The sequence below is a fragment of the Tinamus guttatus genome, unplaced genomic scaffold (assembly GCF_059628265.1).
Source record: "Tinamus guttatus ecotype Peru unplaced genomic scaffold, ASM5962826v1 Tinamus_guttatus_pri_ptg000439l, whole genome shotgun sequence".
Taxonomy (NCBI): domain Eukaryota; kingdom Metazoa; phylum Chordata; class Aves; order Tinamiformes; family Tinamidae; genus Tinamus; species Tinamus guttatus.
The window spans coordinates 1,564,360-1,590,451 of NW_028288973.1; the positions used below are offsets into that span (position 1 = coordinate 1,564,360).

At 49.8% G+C, this 26,092-nt stretch overlaps 1 protein-coding gene across 3 annotated transcripts in view; it reads left to right on the forward strand.

Annotated features, from left to right (window-relative positions):
• CACNG2 (calcium voltage-gated channel auxiliary subunit gamma 2) overlaps positions 1 to 11,526 on the forward strand; it is a 55,522-nt gene extending 43,996 nt beyond the window's left edge. For 2 of the 3 annotated variants that reach the window (XM_010212989.2, XM_010212991.2), the window contains 4 exons: positions 4,548 to 4,631; positions 8,649 to 8,789; positions 9,133 to 9,662; positions 11,235 to 11,526. In XM_010212989.2, coding sequence (XP_010211291.1) covers positions 4,548 to 4,631; positions 8,649 to 8,789; positions 9,133 to 9,662; positions 11,235 to 11,489 — 1,010 coding nt within the window. In that variant the 3' untranslated portion in view covers positions 11,490 to 11,526. Of the gene's footprint in view, positions 1 to 4,547; positions 4,632 to 8,648; positions 8,790 to 9,132; positions 9,908 to 11,234 lie in introns of those variants that run through there. The other variant, XM_010212992.2, reaches the window with a different exon arrangement.
• The last annotated feature ends 14,566 nt before the right edge of the window (positions 11,527 to 26,092 follow it).

A 26,092-nucleotide genomic window follows, 5' to 3' on the forward strand; every position in this document is an offset into this window, starting at 1 on the left:
CGTCTGGTAGGCTACAGCCTGCTACGCTGTCTCTGCACTTAATGTCCCAGATGAACAACTTCTGTCCTGATCCAGGCATTGTGGGATGCCTGTTGTGCCAGCCCTAGATGCCAGGATGGTGTTTTGTAAAGCTTTGGCAGGCAACAAGCAAATGATGGGGATCTCATCCAGAGACTCACAAAAATACCCCGGGGGGGTTGGAGGCTGTTCTGTGACTGTATCATAGTGTTAGGGGCAAGGGGGAAGAGAGACAATGCAGGACTGGAGCTAGGAGTATATTTTATGACTCTCTCCAGCTTCTCTGTCCTGTGTCAAGCCAGACTCTTGCTTTGCAGCCTGCATGTCTAAAAGCAGCCCATGCAAAGGATCCCTAAACAGACTTGTGAGGGAGAGTGAAGTGGCTGTGATAAATGAGACTGAGAAATAAGAGGAAGATCTGGTGGATGAGCATGTGAAATAGGGCGAGCGGACAGTCTGAACTGCACTGGAAACTGGAGGAAGGGGAGAAGGTGGAAGTGATCAAGATTCCTGGAGAGGCTCACATGGAAAGCTTGAGAGCTCAACACCTGTCCGTTGGGGGTTTGCTGCATAAAATGGCTCAAGTCAAGAATGGGAAGGACAAAAGGACAAAAGGACATGAGTACAGAAGAGATGTTGCTCTTATCCTTTTAGCCAGGTCTCAAAGCCCTACATGTCCTTCCAAATAAAAATTTGCTCGTTTTCAGGAGTAGTAGCTGTATTGTGTGGCACATGTCTTTTCCTTCCCTGGCTCTGCAAACGGCACGTGTGGAATCAGAAAAGGCTGTTTTATTTGTCCTTGTAAATGCTGCTGAGCTGTTCCATCCCCCTCCCCATGTGTGGCTGAGGCATTTTCGCCAGCACAGGTGCCAGGGAGGCTTTTGAACCATCTCAGCAGGCCACAGATGTCCATGAGAGGGTTGCCGAGTGACCTTGGAGCAAAAAGTGACATCTAGGCTTTCCCCACACTGAGCTGTTTTCTGAACCATTGCCATCCATCACTCACTTATTCCATGCATTTGTACAGTCTCTGATGTTGGTGCACCGATACAACGTCCTCTTTAAAACATTCCTGTACATCATAAGGCAGAGCAGTGCTGTTAACCCCATTTTGCGAAGTGGTACTGTAAGGCACGGAGATAAGAAGTGATTTTAATAGCATGCCCGTGGCAGAGCAGAAATTGAACCTTTTTCTCTTATGCTCCCAGTTAGCAGGTTAATGACCTAAATGCTTCATCCTTTCTACATCACCCAGATGAGCCAGGAGGCATTGGAGGAGAGAGTGGTGGCACAATTTAACAGTCAGTGTCTAGAGTCATGGTGTCTTATATGGAGTACAGACAAAGCAGCAACCAAGGTGGGACTAACACTGACCACCTCCCTTCATGAACACCAGTAGGGTTGAATCAGAGCGGTGCAGTGTCAGTCTGCAGTGAAGGGCATCTCCTCAAGACTGTAGCACTTCAGTTGAGCCAGGGCTATTTACCCCAATGGATAAGGACCCGTCTGAGTCAGATCATGGAGGCCTTTGGAAACTGAGCACCAGAGGCAGATTTTCAAAGAAAACACGCTGTCTGGGCTCCTGGCACTGCCCCATCACCTCGTCTAAACATCTGAATCCCAAGATAGTCATCTCACACAAGTCCATATAAAAAAAACACCCTGCACAAAACAGCATTTTTCCCAAGTATCTTGATTCTTCTCATAGAAATTAATAGGGCTAAAATACAACAAGGAGTGGGGCAGAGGGAAAGAGAGAAAGCAGGTAAAACATGGCACAAAGCAAGGGACTCATCTTCCCCACATGGCCAAATGTGGCATCTCTTCCTGCCTGATTTCATCCAGACTTCCCTGGTTGTGCTCTGCCTGTTGCCCCAGCATATGCTGCAAGGAACTCAGCACTCAGCACTCACTGGGATGGCTTAAATCTGATGACCAGAGAGCTGAAATCTGAGGCTTGAGGCTTTCCTGATAGCTGCACTGAGATGCCTCAAAAGGCAGCAGTGTTTGTGTGCCTGGAGTGAGCTACCAGGCTGTGATGAGCAGACTGTTTAACACCAAGGTAAAGGCTGTAAAGGCTGCTGTGTGTCTGCACAGGAAAAATAATTTTCCATTTGCAGTGGGCTGAAAGTTGCTCTTCCAAAGCCTGAGAAAGCAGTAGAGAGGATGCCAGTACAGCAGTGACCCATAGCCAAAAGAACAGGGTGATGAGATGCGTGTCTGTCATGGGAAGATAACACCAGGCAGTCAAGGGTAAGGAAGAGAAAGGACCTCCTACATGTTATATCAGGCTTCCTCACAGCTATTTAAGTTGACAAGCAGCAGGGTGGGAGTGTGGCAGGGAAATTTACTCAGCTATGAAGCTTTCCTTCCAGAATAACCATGACTGAGAAGCAGGCACTTTTTAAATTGGGAAAGGTATTTAATAACTTCATTTCATATCCCACAGGTTCAGTGGGGGAAGAGCAATTCAGAGGTACACAGACACTTTGTTCCTACCTCCTCTTCCTAATACTTAGCTCTTACATACATACACACTCCTGTGTGCTGTGTGTCTAGTTTCTTCATAGAAGCCTTTTGAGCTACTAGTTAAAGATGATAATTGTCTCAGAAATACGAGGTGCAAGCAGACGAGATGCAGAAGGAGGAGACCATGGGTGCGGATCTACAGAAAATCAGCAATGTTTGCTCCACAGTCATCTGCTCAGTGCTGCCTCCAAAAGCAGCCCAAATTTTGCTTCAGCACAGTTTGGCCACAAGAAAAAACCTGGGGGAATCCTTTATACTGAGTTATTCTACTGGATGCTCGAAAATACCTGGAAGATAACTGGAATTCATCAGAATAAATCTTCTAAAACAATCCTCAGGGACCTAATATAGTGTCTGCAAGTCTCAGCCTGGGAAGGAGCCCTGGGTTCCTCATGACCAACTCTTCCTGGTGTCAACAGTTGAAACTGTGGTGGCTCTGTGGGCCATACACTCTCCTTGTCAGGCTGGTCCAGCACCAGGGTTCAGGCCCGAGGTGGCAGCCTGACTTCCAGGTTGCTATAGCACTTCTCCCTCTCCAGACTGAGGGTGCAAACTCCTCTGCCAAAGGCTCAATCAGCCTGGGGCTGACAGAGACAGGCCTGTCTCTGGGAAAGGCAGAGATCTGCAGAAGGAGAGATTCTCTTCCATAGCCTCTTGCTCAAATGCCACTTTGGTGATTGAACACCAATTAGGAGACCCACAGGATAACCACGACCAGCCAGCCACGCACCTCATGAAGACCTTGCATCCCTCCTTTCCAGCCAAACTGTGCCCATTGATTCTATGTTAGCAGACTGCCAATGCAAGGGTCAAGAGGGAAATGTAAGCAACAGAAGAGGAAGAAAGAGGTTGGAGATTTCCCAGGAGGTATATGGAAGTTGCCTTCCACATGACCACCCCCGTGCCAGCATAAACATTGTGATATTTCAGGATATTAGTCAACCAGTGACCACAATGTCTGGATGAGGCCCACTGATTATCCTTCCAGAGTGGTATTCCTGAATTCAAGGAGAGAGAGAGAGATGAATGACAGAAATAAGAACCTGATAGAAACCCGTGAGGATGAGAGTCTGGTAAGATTTCTCTGGCTTCCTGCTGGGATAGCTTTGTTGGTCATGAAATATGTGAAAGATACTACCCCAAGACTAAAGCAGAGACACAGGCAGAAGATATGAAACCAGCCTGATGAAACAGATGTACCAGAGGAGCTTCTCTCACCCACGATGGAGGATTCTGCTCCCACACTGCAAAGGGATGTTTTGCTGCAGAGCTGCATCCACACATTTCTGCCAAGCTTTGTGTAGACTTAGTATCTGAGAGGACACAAGAGGAGGTCTGATAAAGGTGTATAAAACAAGCAGTTGTACAGAGAAAGAAGATTAGAAGCTTTTGTATTTCTCTCATAAAACCAGAACAATAGAATATATCTCACCAGAGAAATGAATAGGTAGCAAAATCGCAGCTGAGAAAAACAAATATTTTCCCACAGAAACATAATGAACCCACCATATACAGCACTGCTGGAACTCACTGAGGCCACACAAGGTGAAATTCAAGTGGAGAATGGGTGTTTCTGTAAATATACAAATATCTAAAGTTACTCCAGCAGAAGCGATATTAAACTTCATGCTTTGAAGCTTAATCCAGTCTCTAATCACTGTTCTCATCCCAGTCTCCCTCAGAGGTGGGCACCAATCTCCTGTCTGACTCAGAAGTCGTATCTGCCAGCAGAAGCCTTTGGTGCTCTCCACTGCTGAGCAAGGGATGCTGTGGATGTCAGGTTGGATGCAGATGATGATTCTCATGTTCCTGTGCAAAAGAGAGGGAGATGGCTGTGCGTGTGAGGAGAGTGCCAGGACGTTTAATGGGCATCCATATGTGAGTGTATGTGCTGCCTGGGAAAAATGAAGGGAGGGTATAAAGAATGAAGCAGAGGGCAGTTGTTTCCTCAGGTTGTTTTTTGATGTTCTCATTTGTTCTTTTTTCCTCTTGTTCCACAGGGAATTTTAAAGGTCTGTGTAAGCAAATCGATCACTTCCCTGAGGATGCAGATTATGAAGCCGATACAGCAGAATATTTTCTCCGTAAGTCTGCAGGTTGTTTTGCTTGTGATTGCTTAGAGGTGTTAGTGTTGGGTGTCTTTTGCTTTCCGAAGATGACACAATTAAGATCATGGGCCCCTTCAGGCTTAGCAAGCCAGAGAAGGCAACCACTGGGAGAACTGGGAGGAGATCTTCCAGAGTTTCTGAACATCTGTCTCAGAACCTCTTTATCCATTTTCGCCTCTCTCAGACCATGTCCATGAGACAGTTTCAAACTCATAAGGAAAATAAATGGGATTTTTAATGAATGGCAATCAACTGTTATATAAATTCAGAGTCTTTTATCCCAAATCTGATGGAAAGCTCCTGAGTGTAACTCTGAACCTGAAAAAAACTATCTAAAATCCCCTTTCTAAAGGGCAAGACACATTGAGACATGGGCTGGTCTGCAGAGTCTTCCTCCTACTCTGGCACAGGCTTTACAGCCAGAGGCCTGGGTGCAGGACACTCCACGCCACTGTATCAAATGCGGGTATCCTCTGGGCCCAGATCACCATGCTCCAGCACTGCTACTCCCAGGCAGCAGGCCCAAGGTGTGAGCCTGTTCCTGCAGCGTGCCAGCCCACCATAATGGCGATGGTTAACAGTCCTGTTGTCTGCCTTTGACAAAATAAGTCCAATACTGAGGAAGCTAGAGCAGTATGTTTGTGGGGGCATGTGTCTTGAACAGAAGAAATTTATGCTTCCTTAGCTGATACTCTATAGTTATATCAAATTTAAGAAATAAGCTCATGGAATAGGCTGTCTGAGCATCCTGTCATCTCTCTCAAACAATGCTTATGTAGGAAAGGTTGTGGATCTGAGCTTTAAAGCTTGGAATGGTGAGAATGGGATGTAGAAGAAAAGGCAGTCTGAATCACTTACCCAGGGTCTCTGGAAAACATGCTGTACCTCAAGCTTACTGTGTCTACATAAGGAAACCGAATCTGAGATCAGAGTTCAGCTTGGAATCTGCAGGTAGAAACGCGCCATGTGAACAGGGATAGGGGAGGCAGTCTATTACCAGAGCAGTTCTGTATTACATGTTGCCCTAATGGACCACAAGCAACCATCTCCACATGCCACAGAACCAGGACCTTGCTGTTCCTTTAGGAGATCTAAACAGGAATCACTTCTCCTCATAGGCTCTGACATTACTATCCTTTCCTTCCTCCACGAACACATCTTTTGACATCATGAAAAGAGCCCTTCTCCCTTTAGGAGTACGAGATAAGAGCTTTTCTACCTCCCAAGGTTAAGCATCAGGGGTCTCCAGGGCCCAGAGACTTTCAGAATTGCTCCGTGTCATCTGGATGTGCTCAAAGCTGGATGTGGGGGCCCAGCCCTGCAGCAGAGATGAGAGAGATAATTCAGGCTCTGTAAAGCTCATTTATATGTGCAGAGGCAGACTTTACACAACTTCCTCTTGGTTTCTCAAATGGTTCTTCACCCACTGTTATTTTAAATAACCCCAGGGAGACTGTTTCTTCTAAATGCCTTTCTACAGAACTGGTCTCATAATCCCTATATGGCCCTTGAATGACAGAGCTGAAAACTTGTGTTTGATCCATTTTGGCACAGATTGCCCCTGAGGGCAAATCAGCTAATGCACAATTGTTTGGGATTGAGGAAGCCACTAGCATTAACTGAACTTCAGAAAGAAGGATTTTGTAGGGGAAAAACATGTCAAGAACTATGAATCTGTTCCCTCAGAAGGAACATGATCAGAAGATAAAATATGGCTCAGTGTTAAGACCGAATGGTTTCGCCCGGGATAGAATCCCTTTATAAGAAAGAACTAGGTTTAATGGAAATTTGTCCAGGAAAAAGTACCTCTTGGGTTCCTCATAAGAGAAGGAGGATTCCTGCTAGCTTAGACCTGGCTGAAGAGAGACGCTACAAGACAGCTTATTCCCAAGATTTTTGTCAAAATGGAGTTCCTGGGAACTCTGTGAGTATGACACCTGATGGTACTGGCCAGCGTGGTTAGGAAGCTGTCAGACTTTTTGCCAGCTTAGGTGATTCCCTGCGTCAGGGGACCAAGATGACAGGATGCAGCAATTTCCGTAGCCTGGACAGAAGGGCTCAAAGTTCATTTCTGTCTCATATAAGAGACTCATATATGAGTTTTTCTCATATAAAGTCTTACGTTTCTTTAAAACATGTCTAGTGTCAAAGAGGAAGCAGACCAACACTGTATTACTTCGGTAGTACACTGGACTCAGAAGGTAGGCAGATGATATAAAGGAGCATCCAAACACCACAGTGAATCTGCTTTTCTTTAGATCAAAGACTGGATCTTGGAAGACTAGTAAGATTCCGCAATGCCCCTCTCTTTCTCAGCAATATGCTAGCATGTTCCTTTTAAGAGGCAGAATACAGCCACCGAGCTGTCCTTATCCTTCACATAATCCCTTTAGCTTCCCATGTCAGCTTGCAAATTTCTGTCCTCCCAACAGATGTGAATTTCAGAACAGAGGCCAGGCCAAAATAATGTGGTTAGTGGTTGTGGTTAGTGGTAAAGTGATGTAGTTGCAGAGGGACTGAGCATCTTTCTGCAAACCCTTTGAACAGAGGATGTCTGCTTGATACTTATTTACTGTCATTTAGCTTCTTGTCAAATCCTCCTTTGCTTTCCAGAAGCTACTAAGACGGTTATTATCACTGTCCCATTCCCTGAAACACAGCCAGGCAGAACCGAAAAGCAAGCAAGCAAGATTTCATCGTGCTTTTTACATTACCCATGCAGAAGGCTAGAATCCCTCATAAAGCTTGTGCCTGGGAGCATCTCAATGCCAGCAGAGCTATGAGGCACAGTCTGCGCTTGCTTGGGGAAAAGCTCTGCATTTGCTTCAGTTGGGCTCGTTCTTGTAGGAAAGGAGAGATTTGCTTTCATCCCTCTCCAAATCTTTGCTCCACAAGCAGAATTGTAGCAGCCCATCTGATACCTTTCTTTAACAAGCACAGCTTCATTTCACACTTTAATGGCTTATTTTCTCCTGGGAAGGGAGGAAGGAAGGCCTTCCTAGCAAAATATACAAATATTGGCAACACAGGTTCATGCAGACCATTAGTATCTGCTCTGTGCGTGTGTATGTGTGTCTACACATATCCACAGTCACTGCCTTTCACTTTATGAATATGCAAGAGTTCCCCCAGAAGCTTTTGTGTATGCTTTACATGCATTTATGAGCATACGTGTGCATATATGCCATTGCCCTCTGCTGGCTGAGCTCTTCCAGCATCAACTGATGTGGGTGTGTGACCTGGCTCACACAAACCAATTTCTGTCCTCTGGAAGGAGAGTAGTTGTTCAATCACTAGGATAAGCCCCATGTTTTTGGAGTTCAGGGCTGGGAGTTCTGCTTCTCAGTCCTCGCTGCAGTCATGGAGCAGTGTACTGCATAAGGAGCTGTTTCCCAGCCCTAGAAATCTCTCCTTGAGAGGCTAGTGCCCTTTCGGGATGATTCAAGATTGAGCAGCTCAGCAGGAATCATCTGGGTTGCTGCTCTTTGAAGAATGGGCTCAAGCAGCATTGCACTGCGGGAGGAGAGACCAGATTGTGCTTGGGCTCTTCATCCAGCCTATAGTCTCACAAAAGTATGAGAAAAAGAGAGTTTGTGAGAGAGACAAGCAGCGAAGGGAGGTTATCCACAAGCTTATCCACATCTCCCACCAGCCCCTTAGCCCCCTCCGTAAGCCCTGCTCCAGGCCACTGGCTTCAGAATAGCTTCAGCGCCTATCTAACGTGGTAGAGCTGCTTGTGACTGCTCTTTTTCTGACACACTTTGTTTATCTCTCTCTCTCTCCACCTCCCTCCATCTCTTTACTCCTCCTTGAATTCTCTCTCCCCCTCCACGCTTCTTTCCTTCTTCCCCATCCACAAAACTCACTATTGTTCCCCGGCCCTCTCCCCTGCCTCTCCTCCTGCGCTCCCTCACGCTGGTGCTGTTGCCATGTCCCCCTTTCCTCTCTCTCACGTGTGCTGCTATTTCTACCCGCTCCCTCTCTCCTTCACAGGGGCTGTTAGAGCCTCTAGTATTTTTCCGATCCTGAGCGTGATTCTGCTTTTCATGGGTGGACTCTGCATTGCAGCCAGCGAGTTCTACAAAACCCGACACAACATCATCCTTAGTGCCGGCATCTTCTTCGTGTCTGCAGGTAAAGAGGCCAACGTGGCTTACAGAGGCAGAAGAGGGGGCGGACTGCCCAGCTCAGCTGCCCTATAGTGGCAGGTTTGCATGGGTGCTTTTTTCCAGCCTCCATGAGCCTTAATCGAGGGCAAAGCAACCCTGCTGAGGAAGCTTGGCGGGGAGGTGCCTGGGGTGCCCAAGCAGAGCTGTAGGAAAGTCGACCACATGAGGGGTGGGCTGGCAGCCCTCTGGTAACTCCCCTCCTGGGGCCATTCCCGCAAGCAGAGGGAGCAGGGGCTTAACCCCAAAGCTGCCATAGTGCTTCCACCTCCTGAGGGTTTCCTCTCTCTCCCTTGCTGCCCGGCTCGCAGGTCTGAGTAATATAATTGGCATCATCGTATACATATCAGCCAACGCTGGAGACCCCTCGAAGAGTGACTCCAAGAAGAACAGTTACTCCTATGGCTGGTCCTTCTATTTTGGGGCCCTGTCTTTCATTATAGCCGAGATGGTGGGAGTGCTGGCCGTCCACATGTTCATAGACCGGCACAAACAGCTGCGTGCCAACGCTCGTGCCACGGACTACCTCCAGTCCTCTGCCATCACCCGCATCCCCAGCTACCGGTACCGCTATCAGAGACGCAGCCGCTCTAGCTCCCGTTCTACTGAGCCTTCACACTCCAGGGATGCCTCTCCCGTCGGGATCAAAGGGTTCAACACCCTCCCATCAACAGAGATCTCGATGTACACGCTGACCAGGGACCCGCTGAAGGCTACCACCACTCCCACCGCTACCTACAATTCCGACAGGGATAACAGTTTCCTCCAGGTTCACAACTGTATCCAGAAAGAGAACAAGGACTCTATCCACACGAACACAGCCAACCGTCGGACCACCCCGGTATGAAGCCTTCACCAGGAGCTGAAAATGGGGAAGGAGCAGGCAGGAGGAGGGAGGGTGGGCAGGGGTGGGAAGGGTGGCGGAGGGCAGGGGGCAGCGGAGGTGGGAAGGAGGAGGTGAAAGCGCCCCTGGGGGGGGGAACCTTCCAAACGCAAAAAAATAAAATAAAATAAAATAAAACAACCAACAAACAAACAAGCAAGCAAGCAAGCAAGCAAACAAAAGCAAACAAACAAACACAGAAAACGCAAGGAAAGAAACAACAATGAAAAAAACTTTAAAAAAAAGGAAAAAGAAAAAAGAAAAAAAAGAAAAACTTTAAAACAGAGAGAGATTTAAAAATAGAAAATAAATTTAAAAGAAAATGCATGATTTCCCATGTACCATTATTTTAACATTTAATAAAAACAGATTAAAAAAATAAAAGGGAACCAAGAAATAACAAACAATAAATCAAGTGGGAGGAGGAGGAGGCAGCTCTTTGGATTTTGGGGGGTTTATTCTTTACTTTTATGATTTGTTTCCCACCTACTTTAAACCCAGCATAGACTTACAGGCTCCTTAGGGGACAGGGGATGGGGCTTTGATTAGCAGTGACTTCTGTGTCCTTGGGCAGCCCGAGGGTTAAAGAGGATCTCGGTGCCGGGGTTAATCATGATCTGCTCAGTTACCCCATACCCCGGGAAACGTGGGGATTCACTTGTCCCTTGTGAGTCCTTGGGGGTTAGTAGTGAATCCTGTCCCTAGGGAGCTCAGGAGCTGATGCTGAGTCACTAGTCCACAGTGTTCCCAGGAGGTTCCTGGTGACCCAGCCAGACTTCCCAGGTCCTGGGGATCCTGGGGTTAATAGTGACAGTGCAAAAAGCAAACAAACAAATTAAAAGAGACAAAAAAAGTTTATTTAAAAAGTGGCATTTTTTTAATAAAAAACTATAAATAAATGTAAATATAATAAGTGGATTTACTTGCAAGAAAAAAAAACAGATAGTATTTTTTTTCTTTTCATTTTTGTTTTCTCCAGCTTTAAACTGTGAAAATAAGTGGGAAATAGGGAGGGAGGGAGGTGCATACAGATCTGCAAAGGGAGTGGGGGGGCTTGTAAGGAGAAATCAGGACTTGAATCCATCCAGCAGAAACAACAAACAAACAAAAAAACCCTTGAAGGCCAGAGATCATCTGCTTGGGAGCAGGGGAAATGCTCCCCTTGCACCCAGGGGCTTGGCACTAGGCAAATGTCTCTTCCTGAAGAGAGGAAGATACTGCTGCAAAGGGGCTGGGAGACCCAAAGCAAGGGCAGTCTGCCGGGGAGGCGACCGGCGCTCACACGCACGCATGCACACGCGCACACGCACACGTACACGTGCACGCACGCGCGCGCACTCTCCTGTGAATGCTCTGGATGCTCCCTGGGGCAGCCACATCGTGGCCGGCCCCGGCTCTTCCGGACTGCTCCTTGGGCTGCCTCAGACTTGCCTGGCTCGGTCTGGTCTCACCGGCCGGGCTGTAGCTACGCAGGGGGGGCACGGCAAGGGCTCACCCGGCCGCCCCCTGAAACCCGTCCTGTCCCCCCAGCAGGTACACGCAGCCTGCGCTGATGCAGACCCGCACGGGAGCCGGCCACCCGCTGCTTTGCCTTTGCGTGTATTTACCTTCCCGGCCCCGATCCCGAATAGCTGCAGCGAGCCCCCAGCTCTGCCTCCGTCGCTGGCCCTTCGCGCTCCCTCAGCCCGGGGCCGTGCCCGGGAGAGGCACGAAGCCGCCGGGCTCCTCCGCACCCGCTCCGTTGCCTCCTCATCCCCGCCTGAGTCTCTCCTGCTGTGGGTCTAATCCCCTTAGGGCCTGACTTGCAGCGGCAAGGGGCAAGTCAGGCCCCTGCCCCCAGGGCTCCTGGCTGCACAGCTACCCCGACACCCCACCACGAGCCCCATCCCCCCGTCAGCGTGGGGAGTCAGCCCAGCACCCAGCACCGCCGCCTCACCCAGGGGAGCACGGGCGTCCCAGAGGCGCCAGGGGTCCCAGAAACCGCTGTTAATTCCAGCTCTGTGTTAACGCTGCTACGGGGACATGGAGAGGGCAGCGGGGAGTGAAGGGCGAGGGCAGGGGAAGGGTATCAGCGGGTATCTGCGACACCTGGCCAGCCGCCAGCTGGCACAGGGCAAGGACAGGCCCCTGGGGCAGCCCTGGGCAGCAGCCTCGTTGCCAGCCACGCACCCGGGCAGGTGCGAGGCCGAGGGCCTGCAGCGTGGGGCCGCCGAGATGCTGCGCAGCTCAGACCCACTTTTCTTGGCTTTTTCCATTCCAGTTCCTGCTGCTCCAGTTTTACGAGCCTTGAAGTCCCACAGTTCAGCTCCCACTGGAGTTTCTGCTCTGCTCCTTAAAAGCATCCTGACCCTCCCCGCCCCCAAATGCTGCTGCTCTGACTTGCTTTATCCCCCAGGCACAGGCGAGCAGGTTCCACTCCAAGGCAGGGCTGGGGAGAAGATGTGGGAGACCCAAAGAGCTGGGAAGCTCCTCTGGGCTCTAGCTGGGCACAGAGGTGAGCTCTGGCCCAGCAGCACAGGGAAAAACGAGATGGCGCGTCCAAGAGGCCTGGCTCAGTGTGCACTGGATATCCAGACTCCCCGCTGATACCTCTTTCCCCTGCCTTCCTGCGAACCGCTCCCCTATCCTAGCACCCAACCCTTAAAAATATATATTTAAAAGAATATATATATATATATATATCAAAAATTCAAAAGACAATCCCCTAATCCCTAGGAACGCATTAAAAATTGGTTTCCCAAACTCCAGCATAGACAGAGCATGGCATTTTGGTTTAAATCCAAAGCTGCTCTCGAGAGTTCAACGTCTCGCGGAGCTCGTGAGCATTCACAGGGCGAAGTGCGAAGCCAAGCAAGCCCCCAAGTGTGATAGTGGGTATGTCAGAGAGGGAGGGAGGGAGCGCCAGGGAGCGCTCAAGAGGCGAGAAGGACAAGGGCTGGCAGGGAAGCTTTTTTCCAAGGATATTGCTCATGTCCAGCTCAAACCAGTACAAGAAACCAACCTCCATTTTCTTTATTTTGTGTTTTTTTTCAGACTGTTAAAAAGAAAAAATTTTAAAAACAGAAAATTAAAAAAAAATCCTGGTACATGAAATAAAGATTTTTTTTTTATAACTTGGTCCTTGTTCATGTGGATTTATTGGGGAGATCTTAAAGAGAAGAATGTCCTGATGTGATGGAGGAGCACCTGGAAAACCAACAACAAAGTGAATATACTGCAGACAGTTTTGTCCTTTTTTGAGATTCAGATGATGTTCTTGCTACAGCTGCTCTTCTCAAGCCAATCTTTGCAATATAAGAAGGAAGGATAAGGCAAGAGTATTAAGGAGATAGGTTTGCCGCATTGCTTTTGAACTAAATGCAGTTAAACTGGAGTCATGTATTCATCTGTCCTTGAAAAGCAGCCAGATGCAATGTGAGCTTTTCTTTCCTTCTTCCAAAACATCTGGCTCAGTGGCTATTTAATTCACAGTGTTGTCCCTCCTCTGATGTTCCTTGCTTTTCTTAAGCACCAAGTCCTGGACTCTTGTGATTGCAAGGGATTTTCAGTTTTCATGTAAAGCTGAAAAAAACTTAGTAACTTCCATGAAGGCAGGTTACGGTGTTGAGTTAGTGCAGATCTAAAGGCTCAAAAAGAAAGACAATATAAACTATACCTAACCTTGTTTTATGGGTTTATGAATTTTTAGCAACTCCCAGGATTTCAAGGCAAAGAGACACCCATCTTTTGTTTTTGTTCATCGGCTGCCTGGTGGAAATATCCAGGCCAAACTCTGCTCTACAGCTGGACTACAGAGTAGGAAAGTTACATACGCACACACGCACCATTCACATGAGTACTGTGGGATCTCAGCTACCCTAGCACTCAAAAACCTAGCTCACAAACTCAGCGGAGAATGGGAGGCCCTCCCTGAAAGATGGGTTCAGAGGACAGAGGCAGACATGAAGGATCATCTGCAAAGCCCTGCACAGCCAAAGTGCTGAGCCAGAGGCGAGAGGGACAGGCAGAATCAGCATAACTGAGATCTCCAGTCTTGGGCCAAGCATCAAGCCTACAGCTCTGCTGGAGTGTTGATGCTAAACCCTGCGGGGAGAGGCTGCCCTCAAGGCATCTCCAGCCTGGCAGAGATTGGATGTACAGGACAGTGGCATTCTCCCACATGGTCTCCAGGAGGGGCACAATCAGACGTGCCCTGAATGCTCCTAGATGAGCCCTGGGGCCCACCAATGCCCAGCCTGTCCATGGTGGGCCCAGGAGAACAAGGCTATGGCAACACAGAAGAGAAGAGAGAGCTCTGCAGACAGAGCAAGGCTACATGCTCCTGGGGCAGAGGATGCAGGAAAGCCCAAGAGGGTTTTGAAACATTGAGAGCCTGAGGAGGGAGAAAGTGCCTGCCCCCGTAGTCCTCCACAGGGGTGGCAAGTAGCAGGAGGCCAGGGGTAAGTCTTGACACTGCCCCGCCTGAGCAGGGGCGCCTGCAGAGAGTATGTGGGGTGGTTCTGGTGGATGCTGAGGCAAAGCGGCACCTCTGGAGTTGGTGGGTACCCATGGGGCTTATACCCTATGCCTACGGTATGGGACAGAGATGGGAGTGTATGGCTAGCGTAGGGCAAGGTTCCTGTCATTTCTTCAGATCTTTCTACCTGAGGCTAATTTCCAAACTCAGATGCATTAGCCTACCTGTAAGTAGCAGCTCCCTGCTGCACAGAGAAGGAATAGGTATGTGAGGCAGTGACTTGTCCAGAGTCCCATGGGCAATCACTGGAAGACTGAACCCACAACCCCATTTCTCCAATCACTTTGTCATCACTGTGCCCAGGAGGGACACCCAACACCTTGTCTTGGAACCCACCCTTGGTGACTGTGAGGCGACTTTCACACTGCCATGTCCCCTCGTGTCCCACCTCGTCACTGACAGCAGGGATGCCATCAAAGTAATGAGATATCCTTTCCCTCTCCCAGTCTCCTGTTTTCCCTGTTTCCCTCCTCAACTTCAGCTTTCTGACTAGACCAGAGCTCTGGTCAGACACCTGGCTCCTCCACATGCTCATATAGAGCTCATCATGGGGTAGAGGGCTGAAGGTAAAACCATTCTGCAGGAAGATGGGGGTAAAAAGGCAGGGTGACTCTCCCAGCAGGCACTGATGAATTACAGTGTGTCCACTGTATTAATAGGACTGCAGTTCTCCCTGCTGCCTGCTGCACCTCTTCAGGTCAAGACCAAAGCTTGGCATCCCAGTTTCCCAGGTGACTCCTGGGGCCAAATGCAGGTGTCTCTTCTGAGCCTTCTCTGCTACTCTCCAGCCTGATCCACTTTGGCTCCTTCAGCCTTCTCCTTTGGGCCCTCTCAGTCCCTCCCGTAGTACCCCACAGCCACTCCAAACCTCTACCCACTCACCAGAGAAATGCAGTGACCACTAAAGTCAAAGGATCAGCCTGGGCTGATGAACCATAGATAAACACACATGACCTCAAATCCCCAAAGTAAGGCTGCAACGTTGAAACATTTTTAGTCACTTTGAGGCATGAAACTACTCTTCTCCTGCCCCACAACACAGAGAGGGGCTGAGCGGCTGAACCTGGCTGGGTTGTGGGCTGTGAGCCCCTAGGCCTCCAGTTTGGGGTGTGAACACCCTGGGGAGCTGAGCATCCCCTGGCATTCCCTCAGGGCTCTGTGTGGACTCAAACCCGGGCTGCCCCTCCTCCCTCCCATTTTTTACGCTTGTGTTCTTGGCTTGGCTGCTTCTCAGTACACACAAATCTTATTCCTTCCCCCTCCAAGTCCTTTCAGGGCTTGGTTCCTTGGCAAGCACCTCACATGGCCCAGTGAGAAGCCAGGGGCCACATCCATCCTGCTGGCCCACTCCACCCACTGCAGCTAGTTGTGGCCTTGCTGCAGAGGGAGAAGAGCTGTAGGCAGCCCGTGGTGCCCAAGACAAAGCATCATTTATCGTGCCTGTTTTTTAGGACCATAAACAGCTGTTGTGAGGTCTACATATGAAGACCTTGCAAGACCTCTGCAGCCATAAAGGCCTCATGGCTGCCCTGGAGCTAGGCTGCAGGCCGTGGCAGGGAGCTGGCACAGAGGTCTCCAATTCAGCAGTGCCAGCCAGGCATCATCTCTCCCTTTCCTCTCCCCGCAGCCCTTGCCTGCTGCTCTCTGTCTCCTTGCTGGCTCAGCTCACAGCAGGGGCTGCCCCTCTGGGGTGGCTGCTATCAAAGCCCACCGTGGCCCTTTGATCTGCACATGAGGAGGCTGCTGGAGCCAGCCGGCAGGACGCTTCATCACAGAGATAATTGCGGGCACCCGCCGCTCCATTTCTCCTCCTCCTCTGGGGACCCGTTCCATGAGGAGCCTGCATGGAGAAGGAGGGCACGAGGAGGGGAGGGCAGCAGCAAAGCAGGCCGGGCAGTGGCGCAGGGATGCGCAGGCAGTGAGAGCTGCAGCAGGGGCTCGGGGAGCTCCTTCCAGTGTTGACTCCCCCGAAGGTGGGACGGTAGGCAGGAGATGCCCCTCAGGGCTGCTGAGATCTGCACGGGGAGTCACAGCTCCAGCTCCACTGCCCCTGGGAGGCCTCGCCAGGAGGTGTTGGGGCTCACGGCTCAGTCCCCCTGCCTCCCTGAGATGCTGCTTGATTGCAAGGCTCAGATACTCTTATTTCTGCTCTCTGCTTCTTCCTTTCTTCCTCTCTCTTTTTTTAGGTTCAGGCAATAGGAGAGAGGCAGGGAAAAGACACAATCTTGAAATTAGATGTGGCAAATTCTGCTCAGCGCTCCAGACAGGGCCAGCCTCCGTGTAAGAATAATTAATACTAATACTCAGCACTTATACAGCACTTTTCATGTTCAAAGCACTTTACAAACATTAACTAATTAATCTGTCATATTAAGTGATGTCTTAAAGGGGCGGCGTTGAAAGCAAAGGGCTTGTGTGTGGGTGTGAGTCCTCATTTCCCCTGTCTTCCAGGATGTATTAACACTTTGGTGCGCATGAGACCTTAAAATGCTACCATGTACTTCTGCTAGGTCATGGGTCTCAGTGCTCCTATTCATCTCCCCCATTTCTGGCAGTGTGTTATGCTAGGCCCTGGCTATACCACGTGTAAAAGGGTGGGCAGCATATCAGGGTTTTCTTCTCCTCTGCAGTACTGTGCCTGCAGGCTCCGCTGAAGACCGAGGGCTTAGGAAGCTGGGAGACTTCCAGCCTTTTGACTGAGAGATTAGTTAAAATATTTGGGTTGGAAAAGCCCCTCAGTCTCAAGCCACAGTGCAGGATGAGGACAGCTAGAAGACCTTTTGCAGCACAGCAGCAGCAGAGATTCAGCATGCAAAGCCTGCTCTGACATGCTCTGCCAGATCTCATTGCTCCCCAGCCCCTTTCCAGACCTGGATCCCTCTTCTCGTCTGTCACTCCACGCTGCATTTAGCACTGCCTGTTCCAGAGGAATCCCCCTCCCCAGCTTTTAGGTGCTGGAGAGCATCCTCCAAATCTGAGGACATGCTCTTGGACACTGGGGACAGATGGAAAGGGGCCAAGGTTTTTGCCAGGAAAGGTTCTGCCCTGCTCAAACAGAAAGGAAATGCAACCCCCTAGGAAGGGAACTTGCCCTAAGACTGGGAAGGTTTCCCAGCAGCTAGTGGAGCCGAAGAGCCCTTCCAGATGATCCAGCAGAGTATCCAAGCTTGAGAGATTGTGAGGACACGCTTAGCCCAGGGGAAGAGGACCGGCAGTGGCAGCAGTACCAGATCCTCCCTGGCTGCAGAGGGAACCCCCCTCAGGAGCGGCCCACGGCACGGGAACACGGCAGGCAGTGGGGCTGTTGCCGAGTACCGCCTGGCTGGTGGGTCTGCTGCTATCGCGTGCGCTCTGCTCCCACGCTGCCCCTCTAGTGCAGGTTACAGCTGGGGCTACCTTGGGTTTGCTTCTGTGGGAGATAATCCAAGCACCCTGCATGTGCTTGGGGAAGGCCAGATACTTGGCTATTAAATTAACGCAGGGCATTTAACAGCATCATTTAAGTGGTTTAAACACCTAGGAGTGGTAATTAGTAATAATGGTTTGGAGATGGAGGAAATTAAGACCCAGGTATGGAGCCCAATACTTTTCTCTGCAGATAATTTTTAGTGCCAAATGACTACTGAGAAAAGCCAAGCACCTGACACACAAATCTATTGTTTTGCTTGCATGTGAAGACTTACGCAAGGGAGTAAGACAGACGGTTATCTCACCTTTCAGAAAGAAAATACTGAAGCTAAGAAGGGAGAAAGACCTGGAGACAAGAGCTCCTAGAGAGAGGGGTTGCTGAAGAGCACAGTCAACCACATGAAAGCCACATGTAAGCAAGGTTGTAGCAAGGAGTAAGCAAGGCTGACAAAGGACAGCTAAATATCTATTTTAGCTGGGAGCCCTTTTTGGATGGGAAGGCACTAGTCCATGGCTACAAGAGCTTCTCCAGGACATGTCAGAGAGGAAGATGAGGGCAACAGCTGGTCCTCCAAGGAAGTTTTCAAAGAGGTCACTAACAAGACATCAGGTACCATACACACACCACCTCTGGTGCAGGAGCTATCTCCTTTAGCCAGATCAAAAGCCAAGATATCAGCCTGACTGCAGGAAGATGCCTCTTCCTTCCTGGCAGGTCACCAGGGACAGCCAGCACCATGTCACCAGCTCCTTTCTTGGCACACTTAGCACACAGGTTGGGAGCTACTCGGGTGACCTTTAGTTCCCGTCCCAGGTCTCTTGCCTCTATTCTCTGAAATGGGGAGCTAACAGAAGTGTCTCTCCAGTACCTGGCTCCCAGAGGTGGGACTGACCCTAGTGCCCTCTAAGGGAGACTTCCCAGCACTGCCTGCAATGGCAGGCAGGTCTCCTGACTTGTCTTGGCCAGGGGAAGAAGATATGCGGCTGGGCACTCCTGCATCCTCCTCTAGGTTCCCTGGAGAAGGCTGTGCTTGAAAACACTGCAAGGAGGAAGACAGGGATGTCAGTGGTCACAGCCCCAGCCTGGGTGCAGAACCAGGCTTCACTGAACCCAGTGCCCTCATGCAACACTGCGTTTGCTGAGTCCTGCACCACCTGGGCTGCACAGGTAGCCACACTGCCCAGGCACTGCTCCTGCAAGCCCAGCACATGCTGTCATGCTAGCAGAGGCCCTGTGCGGGACAGGCTCTCCAGAGCCCTAGGATGGGTCCTGGAGGGGCCTTTTTTCCTCATTGTCCACCCAGCAGCACACCAGTCCACCAGCGCACTCTCTAGCTGCTGACAAGAGGCTGCAGGCTGCCCTCCAGCCAGCCAGCACAAAAAAAAAAAAAAAAAAAAAAAAAAAAAAAAAGTGTCACCTGAAGGCAAATAAGCAGCAGCCTTAGAGGCGGTAGGGAAGCATGAGGACTGCCTGCTCTAGCTTTAGTCATCCTGCTGACAGCAAAGCCAGCAAAGCTCAAGCTCCCGGTAACAGAAGCCAGAGCAGCCCATGGACCACCACCAGCAGGCACTCCAAGGGGCCCTGGTTACAAGTGGCAGTGTCCCCTGCTACCTTCAATAATCAGGAGTGTATTCCCAGACCAGCTTTACAGGGATCTGAGTCCACAAGACTAGACAACTAGACGTGCTGTGATGTCCCAGCATTTGCGGTGGATACCCTGACCCAAGGCAAACAATCAGAAGCATTAGCCGGTAGAGAGGGGCTAGGGAGCTGCTGGGTATTGGACTGAGGTGAGGGTCCCACGGGATACGTGAGGGCCATTGGGCTGCACGGCTTCCCGTGGGCACAGCAACAGAAGCAGGAACCTGGTGGCTGCGTGCGCACAGAGCCCTCATGTTCCCGGGCTGCAAACCCCAGGATTGACCTGGCTCTGGCAGAGCTGATGCAGACGTGAACTGTTCTGGCAGAGCGTTGTCATTTGTGCCAGTTTTACACGGCGGAGAGGAGTAATGTGTGAATGACGCCAAACGCTGCTGGCCTCATTTCACTTGCCCTTTATTGAAACCTCCGGGCCTATCCAAAGGTAGGAAATGGGGTACAGAGAGATCCACCAGAGGTAGAAATCCTGTGTGTGGAGTGAGGAGAGGGTAACAGCTCGTGTGTGCAATGAGAGCTAACATGAGGAGGCCTCTATGTCCTCTGCAGTGACCAGCCCTTGACATTGCAGAAAGTCCCTTGGAAGCCAGCTGGCCCAGCACCGGCAGCTTCAGCAAAGGGGTCAAGATATACAAACATGGGCTGAGTCCCAGGAACAGATCTGCAAGGGCAAAGAACAAGGCTATGGAAAAGGTTTTCACTGCTGCTGCTCCTCCCACCCCTTCTGATCCCCTCAGGGATGGAGAAAACAAGGGACTTGCTCTCTAGGGACCTGTCAATCAGAATCTGCCACCACCATTTAATTTTCTGAATTTATCCCTGCCAGGAGTGCAGGCTCTCCGCCCATTCCTTAGCAGGCAGTGCCATCCCGTGGGACAAGCTCAGCATAGCAGGGGAGTCTGAGAACCGCATTGTGCAGGAAGCAGAGCAGATGCACAGCTCCAAGACAGCGTGAGCCTGCAAGAGACCTCCCGGCTCTTTGCAACAGGACAGGAACCCAGTGTCCCATTTGTGTGCAGGGGATGGCTGGCCAGGCAAGCAGGCTAAAGCTTTCCTAAGCCATGTTACCAAGCATGTAGTGTACATACACCAAGGAGGAGTACAACCCCCACACTGAGAAGCTTCAGCCCAAGCTGACCAACAAAGGAAAGTGCCAGGGAGATGAACCAAACATGTCAAGAGCTGCTGCAGAGCTGGGGACAGAGACAACAGAGACCAGGTCTCCCACATGCACTCTGGTGCACTGCAACTAGGTAACACAGACTTCTAACCAAGCGGGAAGTTTGCACGTGCTGCCAGATCTATACAGGACAACTTCCAGTTTGCTAAGGATCCTCACTACCTGCTTCCTTCTGGGCTCCCCCTCCTTCCACTGGGAAATCTCAGAATGAACATGATGGAACACAGTTGCACACATGAATTCACATTCCCATCCTGGACATGATCTAGCCAGCCTGGGGGAAAAGTATGTTGGTTGTTGGGAGGAGAGAGCAGATACAAAGCTGTTGCACTGAGTTTGGAGTGGTAGTTTTTGAGGTAGGCAGGTCCCAGCAAGCTGCTTGCTAAGCAGAGCCAAGACTATTAGCAAACCTCATCTGCTCCCCACTTTTCCTCCCCTAAACTTTACAGCCGCTCCAGTCTCTGACTGACACCGGACCAGAGATCATCCTGGAGAACTCAACTCAGAGATTATTTCACACGTGCAGAGAAAAGCACAGTCTCACTAAGCAGTTGTGACTTTGGGAGCTTTGTGCCTGTCCTAAGCCTTTTCTCACCTCTATTGCTCTCCCCTGACAGCTTGGCCATATTTTTGTGCCCTTCTTGGAGGTAAGAACTGCAGGACAGGTCTTTTGCCCACCCCAACCCCTTCCCATCCTCTCCTGCAGAGCCAAGGCCATCTGGCTGCCTCGGTTCAGAGGCTGTGACCTTGGGAAGTGCCTAATTTAGACAGAGTGGTAGAGGACGGGGAAGGGGAGAAACATCTTGGGCTGCTGCAGTGGGAGCTTTCTGGAACAAGGCTAAGATTGTGCTTTCTCCTTCCCGGCTACCTCAGGGTGTCTGAAGCTCGATAGGGGACATATGCAGCACAGCTTTGCCAGAAGAGACAAAAGCACACGGCTGACTCCTCCAAAGGCAGAATGGAGCAGATGGCAGCGAAATCTGCTCAAGAGGAGAGAAAGGAATAGCCCCGAGGCTTAGCACTCATATACCTCAAGACGCACACTTGTCCCTGTCCCAGAACAGCAGCCAACCCCATCTCTGACTTTCTGAGGGGCAAAGAAGGGAAGGACGACAGTGGGCCCGATGGGCTGCTGTTCCCCTTGCCCCTGCGGTCTTTGTGGGGACTTTCCTCACTCAGGCTGAAAAGCTGCTGCCTCAGTTGGCGAGAGAGAAGGGGGAAGTGGGGCTGCGGGCTGGAGGCAGCAGCCTTGCCCACAGCAAGGTGAAGGGAAGGTTGGCTTGACCAATATTGCTGCTTCCGAGAGCTCTGAGGGAAGGAGAAAGGTACTAGAGCAGAGAAGCACTGAGGAGAAGAACCAGATATTAGGCACTGACAGCACTTGCATTTAGCTCCTTACTGTGGAGACAGAGTTGCCTTAATAACTAGGCCTTATGCAGCTGAGACCTGACTCCTGACACTGTTCCCTTGCAGAAATCACTTAGTCTGTTTTTCTTCAACAGCTCCTGATGTCTGGCTTAGTTTTGCCTGGTGGGCTTATTTAAGCAGTAAGTTATCCATAAGATGAGGTAGGCAACTGGGCAGGAGCGTTTGTACACCACATTTAGCTCAAAAAGATCCTGATTTTTCACAAAGGTTATTGTCACACCGCTCAGGGAATAACCTGAAGGTTATTGAAGGGAATTGAGGGAATATTGAGGGTAATTGAAGGGAATAACCATGTGCTTCTGTGCTTGTAACAAATGCCTGTGTGTGCCATGCCCTGCCTGCAGTTCTGCTCACACATACCGAGATCCCATTCAGGGCTGCCCTGAGCATCTCTCAGGCACTGCAGAACCGCGGGGCACGGAGCAGGACGCCCGCAGCTGAAAGGATAACGCTAATTAAGCGCCGTGGAGGCGACGCAGTCCCCGCGCTCGCCACCACTCGGAGCCCCAGCCTTTTCCCTGTTGATGCTCCTCTTGTGTCTGTACAGCTTTTCCCAGATGCAGCAGCCATGATCTGCTTCTGCCTCTATATAAATGGCCCCTTGTCACCATCATTCTGAAGCACTTTTCATCTTTAATGTATTTCTCCCCGTGATGAGGTAGGAAGATGCTGTTCCTCCCAGCACGTACATCCAGCACTACGACCCGGGCCCGTTCTGAAAGGCACCGGGTTTCCAACCCGCTCCGAACGCGGCTCGCGGGAGTCGCCCAGAGGACTGCAGTGCAGCAGGGAGGCGCCGCTCAGCCCCCAGCCCCTGCCCCAGCCACGGCACCAGCTCCGAGCCAGCGGGGACACTGCCGGCACCAGCTGCTCTAATTGAGCCTTGTGGAATAAACGTGCGGAATTAGCCTGTTGGCTGCTGAGATTAAATTCAGTGCTGAATGCAGATCAAAGGAGACTGTCTTCCTGACAGTTAGTGCGGAGACAGATCAACGCTGGCTCCTGCTACAGCTCTGGAAAGTTCAGCAGCTGAGGACGAGCATAGACAGTGAGCACATTGCTCTTTTGATAATGCATAAGGTCCAGGTCCTGAAGATCTAGCAGAGATGTGACACTGATGCTAGTGTAAATGAAGACGGTCAAAGCCAGGCAAGAGACAGCACTAATTCAGAGAAGGACAATATTTCCTGTGATATATTCCAGGAAGACTTACCTAACAGCCTTTTCCTAGCAGCCTAAAAGAAGTGGCTAAAGCACAGCAAAAGTCTATATTGACAGCCTACAAAAGAAAATGGTTTATTCAGAAGAGGAAGCCTGTGCTTGCAGGTTTCTATATATCCTTGAAAGTGAGACGGGCTGCCCAAGCAGAAGTGGGAAGCACTAAGAACATCTCAAGGAGGAACAAGGAGAAAGCCTAGCAGTGTCTCTATCTCTGCCAAGAATACACGATCCTCTACCAAGAATGCACTCAGCCCTTCCCCTCCTTGGACCTTCCTGTACAGACATGATTGGACTGAACACATGCAGCAAATCGGCCAGGTGCCACCTGCTAGCAGCACAATGGGACTGCACAGCCAGCAAATTCAAAATCACATTCACAGCACACACAGAGGAAAGTTGCTCGATCGCTGTTTTTCCAGGATTTCTAAAAATCGTATCAATCATCACCCTGAAAAAGCTGGTGAGCAACTGTCACCCAAGGAGGGCAGGTTTATAGTTCAGCATCCAGACAACTTCGGAGAGGGGTGAAAAGGGAGCACAAAATGAGGCCATGCTTAGCAATGCAGGCACTTGGCCTGGGATAACAGCAGATTGAGGAGGCAGTTAAAAGTGCAACTGGAAAGATGAGATGCAAAGAGGAACATACACTAGGGAGGTAGGAGGGCCTCTCGGGCTGTGAACAGAGGGAGAGAGCAGTCAAAACACGGCTGTTTTCTGGTGGACAGTTATCCTGCCGGGCAGCTGAGCAGCCACATAGTTGCTGACCTGTGACAGGAGCCACTTCAGATACAGTGAAGGTTGCTTGCAGTGAGAACCCAGAAGCCAGCATTAAATCTTGCCACTTAGAGGAAAAAAAAAAAAAACAATAAAAAAGATGACTTTGGAAGAACAGTCTGATCTGAAGAGGTTTGTAAACATTAAGCTTCTCAGCTGGGGGAAGGTGTTAAGGCTGAAGATTATTTTTTCTGGTTTCTGGGTTTGTTAGGAAGTACAAGGCACTGGAGACTAAACATAAGGCACAGGCATACACTGTGCTTGTTTAGTTAAAAAAAAAAAAAAAAGAAACCACACGCTATTTTTGATGCATTTGCTATAAGATTTACAAAAGGAACTACTGGAAACTAACATTTCAGTGTGAACTTTAGCCTTCAGGTCCCCTTTATGAGTAGAAGCCCCGCAATAGTAAATGGGAATCACAATCACACAAGTCGGAGAACAACTCCTATCCTAAGGCCTTCTAAGGTGTCGCCAGTTAGGGAAGAGAGTAGCAATTTTTATAGAAATGGACTCTAACGGGTCGGGAGTTTTCGCTTGCTTTCCTTCATTTAAATCTGGTAAACTTCTGGTACCACTGCCTGAGCCACACATTGCACTTGCTCAGCAGGATGAGTCTGTTGTTGAGCACACGGCCGGCTCGCAGAACAGCAGCTCCTGAAGGAGGCCTGAATCGCTGTGGGAAGGAAAGGGAAGCGCTAGATTACGGCTGCGAAGCCCTTGGACTGAAACAGCCGTGAGGCCAAGACAAGGTGGCTTGTATGGACTTGCTAACAGCGCAAAACGGAGAAACGGGAAACAAGGCTGCAAAATCGGATAGGAGCAATTTATCCTGGCTGTTCTCGTAAGCATCTTGCAGGGAAAATTGATTAGTCCGATTAACTGTAATTAATTGATTAACTGGAACTGTGGATTAATGATCAAATGATTGCAAGAAAGTGTATTCTGAGCAACTCCGGATTTCACTGGGAAACTTACATGCATGTCATGAAAGCAAACAGCCAGATGGCAAATTATTTGCAGAAATGATGCTTGTGGTTAGAATGATAGGAACAGAGGGGTGGCTGCAACACTGGACCCCTGACCATAGCATGGCACAGGAGCTCACAAGCTGCAGTGTCTGGTGCTAAAAAAAAGTAGGATAAAGTTCCACGCTCACCACCACCAGTAAATTTGACCTAAATGTGGCAGAGAATCTCACCCTCACCAAGGCTGGAAAAACTTCTTAGAACTGAAACACATTCCCCTAGATAAGAAACCAGTACTTTACACTGGAGCCCAAGGGAGCATTTATTGCAGACAAGATACTCCCTGTGCAAGTTCAGCCCTCTGAACCATGCCTTGCACCCAACTCTGTCCCCAGAGAAGGTATTTTGCTAGGGCTAGGACCAAACTGCAAATAATCTGCCAGCTCTGGAAGGCAACAGCAGCATTGCAATCTGTTTTAAGAACCTCTCACAGAACTGGGAGTGAAAAGGAAGCTGAGGAAAGGAAGAGGAAAGGATTAAAATTATCAGCCTGTCATTGCTTGTCTTTATTCATTCCCTAGTCTAACTTTCCCATTGGGGTTTCCTGCCCCTTTTATCACTATCTCCTAAGCAGGACACGAACATAGCAATGTTCAGATTGAATCTAATGTATCAAGTCGGAAAAGGTGTATTTATCTGTTCCATGTAGATAAATAACAAGGAGGTTAGTTAGGCTGGGTTACAGCCACAGCAGTCCTGACAGTGCCCAAGTCCTCTTCTCCCTCCCAGAGACCCTCTGAGGCTGCGCAGCCGCCCCACAGGGTGGAAGGGCAGGGAACAGGAGTTGGTAGGATGCTGCAGGAGCTGTCTGGAGCTAGAATCCACCGCGCCACCGACAGAGAGCAGTGAGGCAGCTCCAGCACTCATTACATTTGTCCCCAGGAGGGCTGTTTAGGTGGGACAGTTACAAATTGCATTTTATAAACTATATTTCTATAAGTGGATTTTCCACTAGCTAAGAAAATTGCTTTAATAATCCTACTCCTGATTAATGGCAATGTATCCTGGCAAAGAAGGGACTGCTGCAGCTTCTGTTCTTTCTTAGGATGAAGAGTGGTGAATTTATAAATAAAAAAGAAAATGCATATCCCTCTGAAAGATATTGATCTGGACTCTTCTCAGATTAAGGATACCCAGGAAAATTCTCTAAAGAGTTAGCGCTTCGCCTGTGAGGTG